Raw genomic sequence first — 18,533 nt, 5'->3', positions numbered from 1 at the left:
AGGTAACAGAAGATCAAAATTTTTTATCTAATATTAACAGATAATACTTAATGTACAGGCAAAAAGCACTATCTGTATGACAGTGAAAAGGACCTGGATTAATATAAATGATACAATATTCTTGAGAAAGGTGCTGGGTCTTTTGAGGGAATGTGTTTCTGCTTAGAATAAGTTTGAATAGGAGTAACATTCTGCCATCTCATGAAGAAATAAAGCTAAGAAATAGGAGATTCCCCTACAGAGCAGAAAAAATAAACCAGAAAAGTTAATTCAAAATTAACATGTTATTTAAAATTAAATGTCAATTACTATTAAGTATGAATTTAAACCCAACATTTTGGCATAATCTTTTTTTTTCTTTCTCACAAGAAACTATGCATGCACTGTCAGTAAAGAAATAGCCAAGAAAATAATTCATAATATTTGTTACAAGTGGTTTCTGTGCTAAAGGCTTGCTGTTTGTCACTATGGGGGAACAGTATTTAAGGTACAACAGAGAACAGTTAGTGATTTCTGAATTTAAGTGTTGTTTGCTGCTTTCAAACACTAAAATAAAAATTGAAAGTTTGAGGAACCTTAAGAACGCAGCAATGGCACTGGACCAGATTTCCCTAGGAAAAAGGCGGGTTAGCTTGCTGCATGATTGAAGCCTCAGGGAAAAGGAAAGCAAGAAGAATAAACTGAATTCTCTGCTTTGCTCATGCCTCAAAATGGCTAGGAGCAAGCTCAGGAGAATTTTGATGTATCGGGCTGAAGTTTTCAGGTTAATAGATAGTTCACAAATCCAACTATGCCCCTTCTTTCACTGTCTGTATGTGAGAATAATCTGGAGATAGGAAGAGGCATGGTAGAGCAAAACCTTGCTAACTGTAGAGATGAACAGGCAGAAGGATCATCCGTTTCCACCAACCCTCTCTGCTAAGTGGGAAACTGTCAGATTGAGGTTGACATACACAGGGATGTGGTATTAGGGTGTATTACATCAAACATATCTCCGTAGTTGTCCAGCAAGGGTAAGGAATATAAAGAGGTTCTATACCCAGTTTATTTAGATTTATTTATATATCTCTAAACTAATCCCAGTTTTTATGGAGAATAGATCCCAACTGTTGTTGTTTCTTTATAATTTATCAGTGTAGGTTTTTAAAGTCCCAACCAGAGTATTCCCCTTCTTTTTGTGAAAGATTATTTCATTATATTACAGACTTTACTACAGTAAAAATATTACCAGAGATTTAATTCAACTAGTAATTTCCCCAATTGAAGTTTCACCTCTCATCTTTCATCATCTTGATTTTACATCCTCAAAACACAGATGATTTCTGTCCTGTTTCACATAGTAATACACAAGTTGGTTAGGGGTTTTTTATTTTGGTTTGGGGTTTTGTGTTGTTTGTTTGTTTGTTTTGCTTTGTTTGGGGTTTTTTTGTTGGATTCTTTTTGGTTTGTGTGTTTTTGTTTGGCTTGGGGTTGTTTTTTTTTTCTTCTTGCTTTCTATTGATAACCCAGGAAGTGTTTCAGGCTGTGGAAAAAAGAAAAAGCAGCATTATTGACGAGGACAAGTCCATGGGGGGCTGTAATTGTGAAAGACCTTCTTAGCATTTAGTAGAAATGCTCGAAGGATGACAACAGGGTCCTTCTTTTAAGCAAAATAACTGATTTTTGATTATATGTATTTCTTGTCAGAAATGTTTCTCTGGCTTCTATGGGATTAAATGAATGAAGAATCATCCAAGATACCACAAAAATAAACACATTAAAAAAAGAATGAGTACAAGCCGTATGGGCTTCTTAAGAGTCAGCTGAAGGAAGCTGTAGGCCATAGCAGAGTTTTGTACAGGCAATATTCTGGGAAGAGGCTATCCTTGCCAGAGATACTACTATGTTGGACCAGGTAAGCTATTCTCAAAAGCTTCTCTAACATCATGTCATCCAAAAAACTTCCTGTGATGCCACACATTGCTTTTTGTTTTCCTTAAAAATTAGGCTTGATTTATCTGGTAGAATACAAATCATATGAATTCAACTATTACTATTTTTCTCTTTCATTTACAGAAGTGTAGAATACTTAAGACATGGACTGAGATCAGAGCATTTCAATAAGATGATAAACTATAGATTTCCTGAAAATACTAGTATCTGCTTTTTTCCCTGTTAGCTTTATCCTCAACTGTTACAAAGAGCTTTCCAGTACCAGGTAATAAATATCCCACACTTACCACGAGATGTATATTGTTCCTCATCTACAACATCTACTCTGTTTTATGCCAATATGCTATAAAATAAAATCCCTTCCTGAACCCAACTTAGTAACCAGTTGGCTTGTATTAACACAGGCAGCCACAATATCCTGCTCAATGTTTTCTTTAAGCAGATAGATTCTGCTTATTTCACCATGAGCAGACTGAAAAAGGGAGTAAAAAATGCAGACTAAGTTTACTCTGTGTTTTATTTTGTAATAACTTTATTTATTTTTTATCGTTCTTCACATTCAGTTTCCATGCTCTAATGCCACAGCAAAAAGCGTTTTGAGAAATTGTTAGGCCCAAGGCACGATGTGTTAAGAAATTCACTTACGTTTGACTTCATTGCGTTCATCAGAACATACTGACACGCTGTCACTTCGTTTTGAGTAGAGCCACACTGCTCCTTTTTGAGGCTATCAGCTCTGTTTGGAATGTCCTCTGGAAATCAGCAGAAGCTGGACACTACCTGCTTCTCACAGGTGCTATGGAGCATGCTTGGCTGGCATAGGAACTGCAGCTCCTTAGAGGAGAGGCCACTGCTGATCAGCTGAGGGGCAGCATCTGGTCACTGCAATGATAGCACCACATGGATAATTTCCTGTCATTTACAACATGGATCTGTCCACTTGTGTCCAAAATAACACTTCCCTGCCATTCTCCAGGAAACTGCTTTCACACAGTAACTCTTCTTCCTCAGCTACTATTATAAAGCAGAAATGATCAGTGGTTTTGGTTTCCAGCTCTAGAACCAATCACCATGCGAAAAACCTCGGAAGGCATGCAGATGATGTTTAGGGAAGCCAAGTTAGAAATGGTAACAAGGTAATCTTACTGCAAAGGTAACAACTGTCTTGCTTGTTTTACCTCAGCCTTGAACCTGATCCTCTTCCACCCTAATAAATGGAAGAATCCACATGAATTTAAGGGAAAAGAACCAAGACCCTTTTGCACACAATAAAGAAAGGATTTTGGTGTGTTCTTACCTGAGGTACCTACCGACATGGATGCTGCATTTCTGTGATTTTGCTTCTCAGCATAGGTCATGTGAAAAACACATTCTTACTTCTTCCTTTTGTGAGTACACAAGTGCACCCCTGTAATCAAGGTTATGAAATGAGGGTGGGCAGTGTACCTGCAGAAAGTTTCAATCATTGATAGTTCAAGACATTCATAATATTCTCCCATATGCAGCTGTTATTTTTTCTTTCTAGCTCAGGAAATGAAGGTGGGAGTCATCCAGCTAAATATGTGGAATGAGAGAGAATCTTAATATAAATAGGTCTTGCTCTAAAAATGTCTTCATTGACTGTAAGGGGAGCCCAGGTCTCTTGTCACAGATGTCAGTGAAATGAATTCCACTCGGTATGCGAAAATGGGGTAATTACATGCTTATGATTACTATTTATGAAATTCAGAGTTCCCCTGAAAACTTGGACAGAGTTTTGGCATTCCTCATTAAAACTCTGCAACAAACAGGAGGAAGCCTCATTTTATTTCCCTGCTAGTGTGGGTTTTTTTCTCCTTTGGAACCTGCTTATCCTAGCCTAGTAAAAATAATTAATTTCTAGTGCAACTGAAAAATCACCACAAATAGCACCAGAGAGTAATTTCATATCTTCAAAATAACCCTGTAGCACCAATTCACCCACATTAGGGGTTTTCTAGTAGCGCTTCTGCTAAGCAAATTTTTCAGTACTCACTTATTCTGAGTTACCAAAAAGTAGTATTGTCCTTTGCTATTAGGATATGACCAATGTACAGGTTTTTGTTTGTTTTTTTCCCAAGAACAGACAGAGTTTACATTTGTTTTATTATTCAGTTGTAATTGTGAGAAAAATTAATGGTTAAACAATATGAATAGATTCCTGCCTCTCAAACATCCTCTTCTTCAAAATAATGAGAAATGTGGTATTTACTCCAAACTAAAGGAGGCTTTAGGCTGGAAGATTGCTGTCAAAATATAGGCAACATCTGACTGAATATAGAACTTAGCTGCAGTTAAATTAACAGAATAGGTGAGGCTGGAAGGGACCACAGTGAGTCATCTGGTCCAATTTCCCTGCTCAGGCTGGGTCACCTAGAGCACATTGCACAGATTGTGTCCAGACAGCTTTTGAACCCCTCTAGAGATGGAGGCTCTACAGCTTCTCTGGGCGATCTGTTCCAATGTTTGGTTACCTACACAGCAAAGAAGTTCTTCCTCATATTCAGGTGGGACTTCCTATATATCCATTTCTGCATATTGACTCTTGTCCTATTTCTTGGTACCACCTAGAAGAGCCTGGCTCCATCCTCTTGACACCCTTCCTTTGGATACTTAAGGACATTGATAAAATCCTCTCTCAGCTCTCTCTTCTCCAGGCGGAAAGATTTGAAATGTAAAATGTAAAACATCAGAGGATTTAATAAATCCATTGGTCAGTTTTCTTACTAGTGACATAATATCTTTTGCCCAATGTGATTAATCTCTATATTCATATTGAAAAGAAAGCTCCTTTTGCAGCCCACTTGGGCTTAACAGTTAATGTTACTTGACCACCAGTAGCAATGAAAACTTTAAAGGGCTACAGGCTCAGATGTTGGAGCTGAATGATACTTTTTTAGTTGCAGGAATGTTACCAGAGGAGGAAAATACATTGGTGGTAACCACTGTCACTCACTCTTCCATTACCTTAGGAACAGGCAGTAGTGCTCAGAAATTATCATGCACGATTTTCATAATTAGTCTACAACGTATTTGAAATTGTTACCAGGTATCAACATAAAACCTGTATTCCTAAATGCCCATCTGTGAGTGAATGTTAATTAATCACAGACTAAAAATTGAGGCATCCTGACAGCAGATTTAATGGCAGCATTTTCTTAAAAATGCTTAACCTACCTAATGGCAGTACATTTGCTGTGGAAGTGGCAACTAACAGAACCATCTAGAAGGCACATACACATAGTCAAGTTAATTGTTGTTACCTGAACAAAGAGCATGGCATATTATACATTATGCAAAAACATAGCAAAAAATTAACATCTAGCTGAAAGAAAAACTTTAAAAGTACAGATATTGCTTTTATTTTCTCTATATTTTGCAACTTACAAGCTCGGGGACAGATTTGCCCAGTGAAAGAGGGACAGCAACAAAATTCTTTTTCCCCACAGCATCTACCACTAGACCATGTTGTGTCAGCTTAGTTTAGCCTATAGGCAAGAGAAGTTTGATGTTTGATGTATTCTCTCCTACTAACAAATTTGAACACCAACATTTACCATTACCTACAGGTGAAACCATTTTGTTCACACATGCACAGAACCAGTTCAAGTCATTAAGGTGCTATAGTGCAATTTTAGGGCCAAGAAAGAAAAACAAGCACACATCAGTCACTGCACAAGCTTCAGCTTGTCTCCACTAGCTTAACTGTGGTCTTCAGCCTTTGTAGCAGGTGCTTCACAGAGCTTTAGATATATCCTTTTAGTAGTTGAAACTGGGACACTGAGATTTCATCACAATTTCTCAGCCAAAAAAACAAGACTTCATAGAGCTGTGCCCCAGTTTAGTTGTTTCTTTGGGGATGGGTTCTTTGACAGCATTTTAATTTGAAATCTCTCTTTCCCCATAGATGTACAGGTGATTCCATGCAGGATCACAGGAGAAAACAAAGATGAGTAGTTCAAGTTGCTAAGACAGCAATCAAAATAACAGCTCAAGCCAGGTGGTTTCTGAGCCCCTTGCACACCCTTTCAGGGCTCTCATGTGAGGCAGTCAGAGCTGCCACCACTAGTTCTGCAGAGGTGCTCCCTGCTCTGCACACTTGTCTCCTCTGCCTAGTGTGGGCTCTGACATGGCTGGAAAGGGGTCACCATAAGGATATTGCTGGAAGAGGAACAGCAGGTGTGGAAAACTAACTGAACTGAAACTAAAACTAAACTAACTTTGCAAACTGTCCTGTGCCTGCATATAGGCCACAGGTTTGATGCTCAACCAAAGAGAAAGACATCATTTAGCAGACCTGGGCTTGCCACAGGAACTTCAAACACATCGAGATGGAATGAACCAGAAGGAAGCATTGTCTCTGGGCCACTTGTGAGCTTTTAGGGTAAAGTGACAAAGATAGTTTGGGTAAGGTAATAAACCATTGATTTTGGGTCTGAGATGCCCGAATTTTATGTCATTTTGGGGATCTCTGCCAGTGCTCTTCTGTCATGTTTTATATGCAGACATGACTGTAGTGCAGCAGAGGGCTTTATTCCAGCTGACCATGATGATGTGCTATGTGCTTGACATACTAGAGGCAAAAGTGGTACTGCCTATGAAATTAGTTCAGTTTATCAGCAAGGCAGCAGCATCTTGCATAGTTAGTACCTGGGAGTTTAAGCATGAGAATCTAATTAAAGTGGGCAAAAACCACTGGAGGCACGCATTGGCCTTCCCTGCAGAGAAGGCGGAGCAGGGGATGCCAGGGGTAGGTATGCCCCGCACAGCACAGCCTGGTAAGTGGCCGCGGTGCTGAAGAGTGTGGTTTGTTCTCGGTGCTGTGTCAGTGTTTGTGCCGACGCCCAGACACCCACCGAAGCCTCCCGTGCTGGTGCACCATGAACTTCTGTGTGGTGCAAGTGCTCGCAGCAGAGTACTGCCATCTGGCCTCTTGCTATTTCCTCGAGCTGGGAAGGAGGGAAAGCCTTTTCGGGCAGGTAAGTGCTCCGTCCGAAGTGCCTCTCCGATTGAATGTGCTCACGTTGGACAATGGGAGGGATTGCCAAGCATTGGAACAGGCTGCCCGGGGAGGTGGTGGAGCCATTGTCCCTGAAGGTGTTCAAGAAAAGACGACATGGCACTTAGTGCCATAGTCTGGTTGACAAGATGGTGTCTGGTCAAAGGTTGGAGTCGATGATCTCAATGGTCGATGGTCTTTTCCAACCTTAATGATCCTGCACGCCAAGAGGCGCCAGAAGTCCAGCGGGTATGAGCACCGAGGGGCCGGGGCCGCTTGTCCAGCACGCCACTGCCGGGGAAGCAGCGTGTCCCCGCACAGGCTTTGCCGTGCCCGCGCAGAGCTGTGCCGCGCCGGGGAGGCACCACCGGGCCGTGAGTGTCCCGCGGGATGCGCCGCTGCGGAGCCCCCGCCCGGCAAAAGAGGATGGCCTGAGAGTGAGCCCCGTTCTGTTGGCGCGCCTGCCGCGCTACCTGCGTATCTGTGGCCGTGACGAGAGCCCACCCCGCGCTCACCCGCTCGGCCCGGGGGCGTCTCGGCGGAGGAAGGCGTGAGGCGGCAGCGGGCGGGGGCGCGGTAGCGCCCGGCACTCTCTGCCGGCGGTCCGGGGACTTTCCCCTAGGCGGGCCCGTGGCCCATGAGGAACCAACGTCCTCCGTGCGTGGCCTAGCGAGCAGGTCTTCAGAACATCCCGGCTTCCGTTATCGGCCGACAACGGTATATAAACATCAACAGATAGGACAACTTCTAGGACAGGGCGAGTACCTCTTTGCTAGAGGGTTTGCCTCCCTTCTGGCTTCCGCAGGCGATGCACAACCATCAGGCGGCCTTGCCGCCCCCCGAGGGGCGCCGCGGCCCCGGGAGGCCGCGGAAGGCGGCCGCGGTGGCACGGAGCGGCCCTGGGAACACGCTATGCAAATAGAGCACCTCGGCCCCGCCCCGAGCCGGGCGGGCGCGCCAGCCTCGCCTTGTGGCCGCGGCTGCGGCCGCCTCGCTGAGGCCGCCGCGGCGCCCGCAGGCTGCAGCAGGAGCGGCGGGCGATAAACCCGCACTGGTGCTCACCCGACAGCTGCTAACGGCAACCAGCGGGCGGCTGTCCGCAAGGACTCTGCCGTGCGTGCCAGGCTGTGCTAGCAGTCCCCCGGAGGAAACGAGAGTCACTTTCTGATGGCTGCGATTTCCTACACTTCCGTAGAAAAAACGGGGTCAGTTTTCCTTTCGGTTGGTTGGTTTGCATTGTCCCCCTGAGCCAACTCTGCACGCCTACAGTGTAAGTGCAGGTGTTCTCCATGGCCCTCGTCAGCGGGGTCTGATAGGTAAAGACCAGCAGCCCAGTCACTGGAGACCAGGACGGTACCTGGAGGAGAGGCACAGCAATTTTACAACTGACAGGACTGCACAAACATTTCTTGCCACAGCCAGTTCTCTCAATTTCTTTCTTTCTTTCTGCCTTCCTCCAGGGCAAATGAAATGTTAATGAATTCTCATTCAAATACTTGAATAGTGCTTATTCACTTGTATGTGAATCCTTGTATTGAGTTGCTTTCCATGCAGAATGTGAAATAAAAATAACAACGCTTCAGGTCTTAGTTTCTATTAAGAGTAGCTACAGACTTGTTCTTTAATGATTCACAACCAAACATCAAAGAGGAATAACATTAAAAATTTTTTAGAAAGTAATCCTAAGTCAGGTCTTTAAAAAAAGGCATCTAGCACCTCAGCCTTTTAACACAATTGCCCTAACAGCCCCTTGAGGTCAGTGAATACTGAGAGCTTTGCTTTACAGACGAGAAACACAGGTTTTCACATTACAACACGTGCTGCAATTCTGAAACAGAGATCTGGAGATGACCAAACTAACAGCAAAGAAAGCTGTACTACAGAGGGCACTGGATACAACTCCTGTCCCACAAGCACAGTTCTTATGTGTGTCCGTCTACCTGAACAGGGTAAGGACTTGAAAACAGATCTCACACTTCCCGTCATGAATACCACCGCTCCTAAGCACAGCATGAAGCCTGCCCTGCGCTAGAAGCAGACACCAATTCTTGCACTAATTAGCAATTTAGCACTCTGCATTCCAAACGCCGGGTGGTGCTCCAGGAATGCCAAGGGGGAACTCCTGAGAAATCTAACTAGGGCGAAGGACTACCGAGGGCACAGAAGCACAGGGGTCAGGTGGAGGAAGTTCTCAAGCAACCATCGGGAAGTGTGAGCGCCTCGCAGGCTTCTCGTGCTATGGACTGGACAGCCACTGCTGTTCAAAAGCTCGTAGGGTACAGCATAAACACCACTGTGGTTTACTCCCAAAATTACAAAATAACTGGAAGTGGACGTATGTACTACTGAGATCCCAGAAATTCCTATTCATTCCTTTAGTACTTGATTAATGGATCTGTCAGTCAAATGTAAGGACACCACTAAATGATGCTAACTACGGTAATAGGACAAGATTAATTCAAAATAGCACTGAAGACATTATGTTTTTACAATTACATGTCATTATCCAATATACCAAAACATGCAGTTTGTGCAGGTACTTCAGCAACATTGAAAATAAAAGGTAATCTCCCACTTTCTTTGCCTCAAACTATTCTGTACAGGGAGTAAAATGTAGCAAAGGAAGGGCTTGATTAGAATGAATGCTTTACAATACACTCACTGTCTCCAGCAGACAACAGCATTTTCATTTTGCTTACCTTGGTGTTACAAAAGTAGAAATTGATATTCTACAGATCTCCTCTATCAGTTTTACAATATTTCAGCTACACATCTAAGGAAACCACCTCATCCTTGTGGGATTACACCTTGAAGCCACTCACTTTACTGAAAGTGTTGCAGTGTTATTGAAATGGCTGGAATATTTAGTAGCCAAAATCAAAATACTATAAAAGCTTATCACAGAGGTTTTATTGTTTTAGTAGCAGTCAAAATATACTTAGTATAGAAATCCATGTTCATTTGGAAAAAAAAATACCAAATGAAACTGTAAATTATACTTCACCATATAAATTAAATCTTAATTTACAGTTTTGGTGGGCAAAATAGCTGTGATTTGACTGCTAATAGCTAATTTTCCAATGTGATATTAAATGGGCTCTACCCTGATAGTATAATGTTAAATGGGATCAGGATGTCGCTTACATTGCAAGTGTTATGAAAACATCCCATAAAAATAGTCAACCAACTACTTTTTCTCCTAGTATGAGCAACAGTGAACATTATGAGCAACAAGCCTGAAACAGAGGATTCAACTTTTTGACTGAAATTTTTAAACAACTTTCAATTATTCAAGTATTATGGTCCCTATGTACACACTTCTATGAGCCTAGAAAAGATATGGTAGACAATTGAGCACACTACCATCAAATTGTAAGAATTACAAAAACATCAGGTTTTAAACAGCAAATTGTACCTTAATAGTTTAATTAAAAATAGAAGAGTTAGGTAGACTATTTTGCAAATACAACAGCACACTAGTGTGCTGTATATTAAGGCAATACCTTTAAATGTGCACTTGTTATCTCTAACAAGTTTTATACAATTGCTACCAAGTGAAAGAGCTATCATTGTCTTGCAAAACTGAGAAAGAAATACAAAATATCTGGAAGCCTACATTTTCAAAGTACAAAATTAACCTTCAGTCCTTGTGTTGAAATACTATACACAGTACAAACAGTGATTCTCCCCTACAAGATCTCACGAGGGTTTCTTAAAGCTGGAGGCAAATTTGAAGGTTTTGACTCTTCATCCAGAAGCACCAAATCTTCAATTTCACTACCTTTGTATTTTCTTTTACATATCTTCACAATAACTTTCTTCTTGAGGAATAATTTTAAAGCTTCTCTTGAAGCCACTGCTTTGGCATTTTCCATACTTTTACCACAGCCAGTACCCAAGTAGACAGACTTGCACCTCAGTTCACAAACTATATTTTCTAGTGAGCTTTTATTTTGAGGCAAGTCTGCAAGTTCCTTCAGAGGAACAAAAGCAACATCTAATGTAGCTTTTACGGACTGAATAGATGAATTTAGAAGTTCTGCATGATTCACATTAGGACTGAAGCCTCCAACAGCAACCAGTTTCCAGGCTACAGCTTTGTAGAGTCTGTTGAAAAAAGGTTGTCTTTCCTTAGCATCTTCGCTAGTTAGTGGTTTGCACAAAGCCTTCGCGGGGCTTTCACCTGCCTGCGAGCCACTCTTGGAGGCCAGCAGGGAAGCGCCTGCCTGAGCTCCACCCCGGGAGGGCCCTTGCTGAGCTCCGCTCCGAGCAGCCAGCAGCGAAGCCGCCACCTGAGCACTGCTCTTGGAAGCGAGCAGTGAGGATCCCGGCTGCGCACCACTCCGAGCGGCCAGCAACGAGGCGGCCACCTCCGCACTGCTCTTAGAGGCCAGGAGCGGGGAGCCCACCTTAGCCGGGCCCTTGGAGGCCAGTAGCAGCGAGGTGCCCACCTGAGTGCCACTCTTGGGGGCCAGAAGCAGGGAGCTGCTCACCTGAGCACCACTCTTGGACACTGATGCTGGGGCATTCACTTGGGTTTTGGAAGACAGCAATGCAGCACTTGTTTGAGGGGTGCTCTTGGTGGTTGGTGGCACTGCTGGCACCTGTGGGGTGCTCTTGGTGGTCAGTGGCACTGCTGCTGCTGCTGCTGTTGCCTGTGGGGTGCTCTTGGCAGCTGGTGGCACTGCTGCTGGCACTGCTGCTGCCTGTGGGGTGCTCTTGGCGGTCACTGGCACTGCTGCTGGCACTGCTGCTGCCTGTGGGGTGCTCTTGGCAGCTGCNGCTGCTGGCACTGCTGCTGCCTGTGGGGTGCTCTTGGCAGCTGCTGGCACTGCTGCTGCCTGTGGGGTGCTCTTGGAGGCTGATGGCACTACAGCTGCCTGTGGAGTGCTCTTGGCAGCTGGTGGAAGTGCTGCCACCACCGCATCTGGCTGAGGGGTGCTCTCAGCAGCCAGTGGTGCTGCACTCACTGAAGTTTTCTTTTCAGGTGATGGCACATTTTCACACTTGCTTTCCTTAGGTGGGCTTGAGCAAGGCTTCTTTCCTGGCTCTTTTTCAGAAGAAGGTGGCTTTTGCTCAGCAGTACTTTCAGCATTAGCAGGTTTTCCTTCTGTTTCTATGTCTGAGACTATGACCATTTCTTGATCTGAACTGCAAGTTGACTGGGAATTTTTTGGATCTTTGCTAGTACCTTTTTCCTGCTTTTTGGGTAAGGTGCTCTCTGTTTCCTTCACTCCTTCTGCCTTGGTTGTTTTCACATCCTTTCCAGCATCTTTAGAATCTCTGCTTTTCTCAACAGCTTGTCTCTTGCAGGGCTCTTCTACCCCTTCTGCAAAACAAGTAAAATACGTGATCCTCTTTGATTTCTGCACTATAAAATACCTACACAGAAAGAAATCATCAAAAACCTTATAGCAATATTCTCTGTGAATTTAAGGGGCATTTATTAGCAATGCACCTCAAACAGTCATTTCAATTATTAACCTACTACTTCAGATTTTTGGGGTTTTTGGACAAAATACGGAAAATAGTCATGAGATATTTCAGATGCTGGTTTGGACCCATAGGCAAGTATGTATTTCTATTCTTGAAGTCCAAACCAGAACTGGCCAACATACATTAAATGGGCTATCTGACTTAAAAATAAAAAAGTGTATTTTGCCTATTAATATCACAAAACATCTTTAAAACATTACTCTTGAGAATTACTTCAAGAAACTCAGTTTCTTACACAGCAACAACACCTAACTGGTAACAAAGGCAAAGTAACAAGAACGTATTTAAGCTGGAGCACAGCAGCCCACATCGCAACACACAAATTATCAGATTAAAGTGCACCAATTGTAGCAATTCAAAACAGCAGCTCTATATTACCAAAGGACTATGTATGCATTATGTCCATTTTAGAGACATTATATTAGAAAAATAATAGCACAGAGAGAGGAAACTACGAACGGGAGTTTAAAAAGTAAACTATTTCGACTACTTTCTAAGCCCGAGGCAAACCGAGAACATTCAGAAACAAGCATTCTCTAGACTCCTATGTATTGTCACAGCTATGATCTGCTAACCATTGCTACTTGATATGCCTCTTTTCTTCACCTTGGCAACCAGTTCGTCTCTCGTGGTGCGGACAGGCGCGTTGGTCACTTGGATGCCTTCGGCCATTTCCAGCGCCTTCTCCATGACCTGCGGCGGGTACCTGGAGGGGCGACAAGAGCAAAGGAGGGAAGGGGCCTCGTCAGACGGTCGCGCCGCGCCGTCCCCCCCGTCCCCCGGCGCGTCCCGTTGAACTCACCGGCATCCCAGGAAGACGTGGTTGGCCCACACCATGGAGAGGGACACCAGGCGCTGCAGCTGGGCGCTGCCCGCCGCCGGCAGCTCCCCAACGTTGCGCAGCAGGAACTCCCGGCGGTACCGCCAGTGGTGTTCAGGCTCGCAGGCCCCGCGCAGCGTCTCTGCCCAGGCCGCCTCTTCCGCCGTCCGCCCCAGGGGCTCGCCCGCCGCCGCCTTCCCCGCCATCGCCGCCGCCGCCGCCGCGGAAACACCCGCCCCGCTGCTTCCGCCCGGCGCGCTGTGAGCTCACATCCGCCGGGCCGGGCGGGGCGGGACGGGAAGCCGAGAGCCCGCCTCAGGCCTTGGCGCTGTCTCCGAGCTGCCGCGTTCCGCCCGCACATCGCGGGGTGCTGGGGGAAAAGCGGTGCTCTGGGCACGGCTACAATAACTGCATTGTTACTGGTGAAAGTTCTGTGGTACGGTTTGATTCTTCCAGGCTTGCTGAGGTCGGAGTTCGTGGGGGTCAGTTGGCGTTTTACCACAGAATCACTTAGGTTGGAAAAGTCCTCTGAAATCATGGACTCCAACCTCTGGCCGAACACCACTTTGTCAGTCAGACCACTGAACTGAGTGCCACGTCCAGTCTTCCTTTGAACACCTCCAGGGATGGGGACTCTACCGCCTTCCCGAGGAGCCTGTTCCAGTGCTCGGTAACCTTTTGTGTGAAGACACTCCTCCTAATGTCCTGCCTAAGCGTCCCACGACGCAGCTTAAGACTGTGTCCTTTAACCCAGTCACTGATTGCCTGGCAGAAGAGGCCGATCTCTACCTGGCTACAGCCTCCTTTCATGTAGTTGTAGAGAGTGATAAGGTCTCCCCTGGCCCTCCTGGCTAAACAACCCCAGCTCCCTCAGCCACTCCTGGTAGCACTTGTGCTCCAGACCCTTCACCAGCTTCATTTCACTCCTGTGGCCTTGCTCCACCACCTCAATGTCCTTCCTCAACTGAGTGGCCCACAACTGGACCCAGCAGTTGAGGTGTAGCTTCACCAGTGCTGAGTACCAAGGGACAATCCTTTCCCTATTCCTGCTGGCTACACTATTTCTGATCCAGGCCAGGATGCCACTGGTCTTCTTGGCCACCTGGGAAAAATGTTGGCTCATGTATTGCTGGCTCGTGTTCAATCAGCACCCCCAGATCCTCTTCCACTGGTGAAAGGAAAAGGACCCTCAGGCCCTTTCCCGCTTTCCTCCTCAGTGTTGTCCACACAATCAGATTTGTTACCTGATATGCAACAGGACAATAATTCCATACTCAAGAGAGAGACAGCAAATATTTATTTCAGAGTTGCACAAACCCGGGTGCCCAGTGGTATTCCACAAAACAAATATGCCCTCCAGAATTTCTGTGCTGTTATTGCTACATAGAAGTTTGGAATTAGTTACTTTCCAAGGGGTGCCCCTCTCTTATGATTGGTTAGTAATTTCCATACAATTGATGTAACCCCAGCTAACTTCTATCCAAGCTCTGGGGCAGGGTCTTCACCTAGGCAGGGTATTTTGACCTATAGGGACAAATTTTAATATTATAATGAGGATAGTTCAGGTATAGGATACATGGACCTTGAGTACTTGCCAAGCTAGCAATGTATACATAGATGTACATCAACATCTTGATTTGCTATGTTCTTAAAGCCTGTGAATTCCTGGATGTCCTTGACTAAGGGATGCTAGCTGCTGCCTGTTCTCCTGCTTAGGTCTCCTTTCCTGATGGCTTGCACCAAAGATTTAACCTGACTTAAAATAATCTTGACATATTCCATGTTTTACAACATTGACATGTGACAGGAAGGATGAAGGTAGTGGCAAGTACATGGGTTGTTGCTGCATTTTGAAGGAAGCATTAAATGAGAACTGCTGGCTGCAAAGGGTTCAGCTAATTGCTGTTGCAGCTCTGTAGGCTGTCTTTTGTTTGCAAAAGAATTTGTTTCAAAACCATTTGAACAATTCTCTATGAAAAAGTAATAAGCACACTGTGAAAATATCACAAGTTCCAGTCTGCCAAGATAGGGCTTGCTGAATCAGTGCAAAAGAGGAAAAAAAATTGAATTCTGAAGGGCTGTCCCTGGAGATCTGTATTGATTTTTCCTCCTGAACTGAAAGTCTGGGTTTGCTTAACTTTTCAGTTTTTAACACCTACATGTCATCATGAACTGAACTACAGGGTAGATTGCATTTAAGGAAGGAGTGTTTCTCCTTAACTGACTTAGATGTCTTATTTTGTGGAAGTGGTTATGTAGTGGTTTAACAAAGAGTACCTCTGTAGACCAAAAACTAGGTGATTAAAGAAGTGAAGTCAGAAAAATGAAGTCCAGTGTACTTTTGCTCTTTATCTATTGCTAGAATGGAAGTGCTTTTCCTTTGCTTTCCTGGTTAGGCCAAACAATGTTACCTTGTATCCTGGCAAGAATAGTTCAGTGACAGAGAGCAAGGGAACAGTAATGAATGGGATGGGGCTGACAGGCTCCTTGTTGTTTTGTGTTTGCACATAGAGGAAGAAAAGGGCAGAAAGTTTGTACCCTCTCTGATGTGGGTGTCTTGGAACAATGGGTTTGTTACAAGATAGTGTCAGAAAGTTTAGAAACTGTAGTCACCACATCTGTTTCCAGTCATTAGTTGTATCAATCCCATGAGTGGTTGTCTGGTAATGTAGCTTCAAATACAGGAAAGACATGATCTGTCAGATTAGGGTTTCTGCTTAGTAGAGGTGAGGTGGGCCTGTCTCCTAGACCTCTGTGATATCGCAGTTCTTGACTTCATGGTCCAAACGGACGTTAGAAGGGAAGGGTAAATGGAATCTTTGGCAAACATAGGTTTGAGTTTGCATCTCAGCCAAGATCGTCTATTCTGCCAGCCTGTTTGCTCACTCTTCAATGAACGAGTTTTCCTTCTAATGAAGCTGGTTGAGACTTGACCCAGGCTTGAGATCTGCCTCTCGGAGACAGCAGGAATTCAACCAAGCCTGAGTAGCTGCAGCAGAACTGTCTGTACTCTTGCAGAAGAGCAAGCAATACATACAAGAATGCCCTGTCCTCCTCCACAAGCATCTGAATTGCCAAGTGGACTAAGGACTAGTCCATGTTGAGCTGCTCATACACCAGTTAAGAGTGGGAGCTGGAGAGAGTTAGTCTCCATAGGATGATGATAGGAACATTTCATACACTCAGAGGGATCTCCAGAAGTCATATTGTGGTGTTGTGGGTTAATGACACCCAAACCACAGGTGTAGAACTCCACATCTGAAAGCTTTGCGAGTGCTTCCAGTCACCCCACGTGCATAAGTTTATATGGGCTCACCTGTAAGTCCTGGGTTCCTACAAAATAATTGTTCTAGGAAGTGTTGGAGGCCCAGCAGAGCTGCAGAGCTTAATACATTATCTAGTCCAAGAGTGGCTAAAGAACTGATTAAAAGAACAACATCCTGCCCAGTTTTAGAGGACAAATTAACTGAGAACCATTTCACCTCTTTGCCCGCTGACTATATGTGTGAACACAAATATTGGTGTCAGCTGGGGAAAAATCAGAAACAGTTTTGCATACATGAAGAATGGCTCATAACAGTTTTTGGTTGTAGTGAACAACTTCTCTGGTCTGATACCTTTCTGGAACCTTATGCTTTAATTTTGGGTTAATTTTCTTTGGAGTTACTGTTGCATCAATGTATCCTTGTTGGTACAAAGATGACTTTAAAAAATGAGCCTTTTGTCTTCCCTACCTGTTTTTTTCCAGTCATAGTCTTTCTACTTTATTACTGTGTGCTTGAATCCCACTGGAAACAGGATAAATCCTACTCCTGGAGTATGGGATGGTGTGCAGACAAGCATAGATGTATACATGTAGTACTCTCTGAGCACTAAGAGACATAGTGTATCTCAGTTTGATGAGTTTGTGTATTAGAAAAGAGAGAACAACACTGCTGTTAATTTTGAAAAACAAAACAAGTACTATTTTCATTCTCACCAGGAAAGGCAATTTTGAAGTTAAACACTTCACTGATGGTGCTAATGCTGTGCATTTAATTTTCAACATTGGAAGGAAAGAGATGGTTTTGTTCCCACTAGGGAAGGAACTTCTAAATGCCATGTCGATAGTAGTGTTGTTAAGAGTCATTTGGGGTTTGATAATAGCTGCTTTTGGCAAGATACAACAAAAATCTCAAGGTGAATCATACCAGTGTCTATAAATCACAGTATTGCACCTGCACTTCTTGTATAATAAGTTTATTTGTGCCTTTATAAACCAGTGAATTATTATTTCTTCAAAGTCAAGTCCCTCTGAAACACAGAGGGCAGTATGTCCCATTGAGTTCAATTATGTTCTGTGCAGTTAAGGTTAATATATAGTGACATTCCCTACTCAGCTTAATATGAGAACTGTGCCCTTAACATCATGCAATGCAAAGAGAGCTCAGAGTTATTGCCACAGAAAAGCAATAACAGTGGAATCTTACTGGCCTGGCACAATAAATCCCCTGAATACCATCGTAAGTTGGTCCCTACTATAAGTAATAAGTAAACTACTGGAGAGCTCTGTCTTAAGTTTATTAGAAATGAAGCTTGAAGAAGGATGGGGAAGAGATGTTTTGCCATTTCCTGATATCATGTTATGTGTTCTGCTAGAGCAGATCATTCAAATTCACCTGGGCAAGGGACAGCATTTTCAGGGAGATCTGTCTGCATGTGCCAAAGTATCCTGTCATTACTATTCAGTAAACTAATCCTTGGAATAAAATAAATTAGTTGCTAGAAAAGCATTAATTACTATCTAGGTTAGTCAATGGAAGCTAGAGTAGATCTGTGTTTTTGTTTCACTACAGTTGTGCAACTATTCTTATGCTACTTAAGCAGCTCTGGATTACAAAATTATCCACTCTTCTGATATTGCTTAGCTGAGAAAAATGTATTGAGTAATTACAGAGTATAAAAAATAAGGGTGAAAATGAAGGTAAATTCATAATAATTACTAACTTAAATATTTTGCATTTAGTAATGCATTATACTTTGAATATATAACAGCACCTACAATAGCATTGTCAGTTTGCTTAACTACAGCTAAAGGTAGCATATCAATGTCTTGCTAAACTATGCTTTAGGTAGCATGCCACTTGCTAAAAGTCCACTGCTTGGCATGAAATTTTCCATAATGAGGATGGAAGTTTAGGACAACTGTACAACTACCAAATATGATCTAAGAAACAAGGGCTTTTTCTAGGATAATTTTTGTGGAGATCTTATGTTTGAGGTTCTTAA

The 18,533-nt window shown here is 43.7% G+C and overlaps 1 protein-coding gene and 1 long non-coding RNA gene across 2 annotated transcripts; both read right to left on the bottom strand.

Annotated features, from left to right (window-relative positions):
• Positions 1-1,437: 1,437 nt before the first annotated feature.
• On the bottom strand, positions 1,438-7,847 carry LOC117244252. Its single transcript, XR_004496984.1, has 2 exons — positions 2,578-7,847; positions 1,438-1,522 (listed from the first exon to the last, which is right to left on the bottom strand). It is a non-coding gene; the product is annotated as an uncharacterized LOC117244252 (long non-coding RNA).
• Positions 7,848-8,535: 688 nt separating this feature from the next.
• Positions 8,536-13,485, bottom strand: CDKN2AIP (CDKN2A interacting protein). Its single transcript, XM_015625878.3, has 3 exons — positions 13,248-13,485; positions 13,021-13,151; positions 8,536-12,278 (listed from the first exon to the last, which is right to left on the bottom strand). The coding sequence occupies exons 1-3, from the start codon at positions 13,469-13,471 to the stop codon at positions 10,639-10,641; spliced, it is 1,995 nt and encodes a 664-aa protein (XP_015481364.1). The 5' UTR covers positions 13,472-13,485; the 3' UTR covers positions 8,536-10,638.
• Between the last annotated feature and the right edge of the window lie 5,048 nt (positions 13,486-18,533).

This window comes from Parus major, chromosome 4 (assembly GCF_001522545.3).
Source record: "Parus major isolate Abel chromosome 4, Parus_major1.1, whole genome shotgun sequence".
NCBI classification, from domain to species: domain Eukaryota; kingdom Metazoa; phylum Chordata; class Aves; order Passeriformes; family Paridae; genus Parus; species Parus major.
This window is presented reverse-complemented; position numbering and strand designations above follow the sequence as displayed.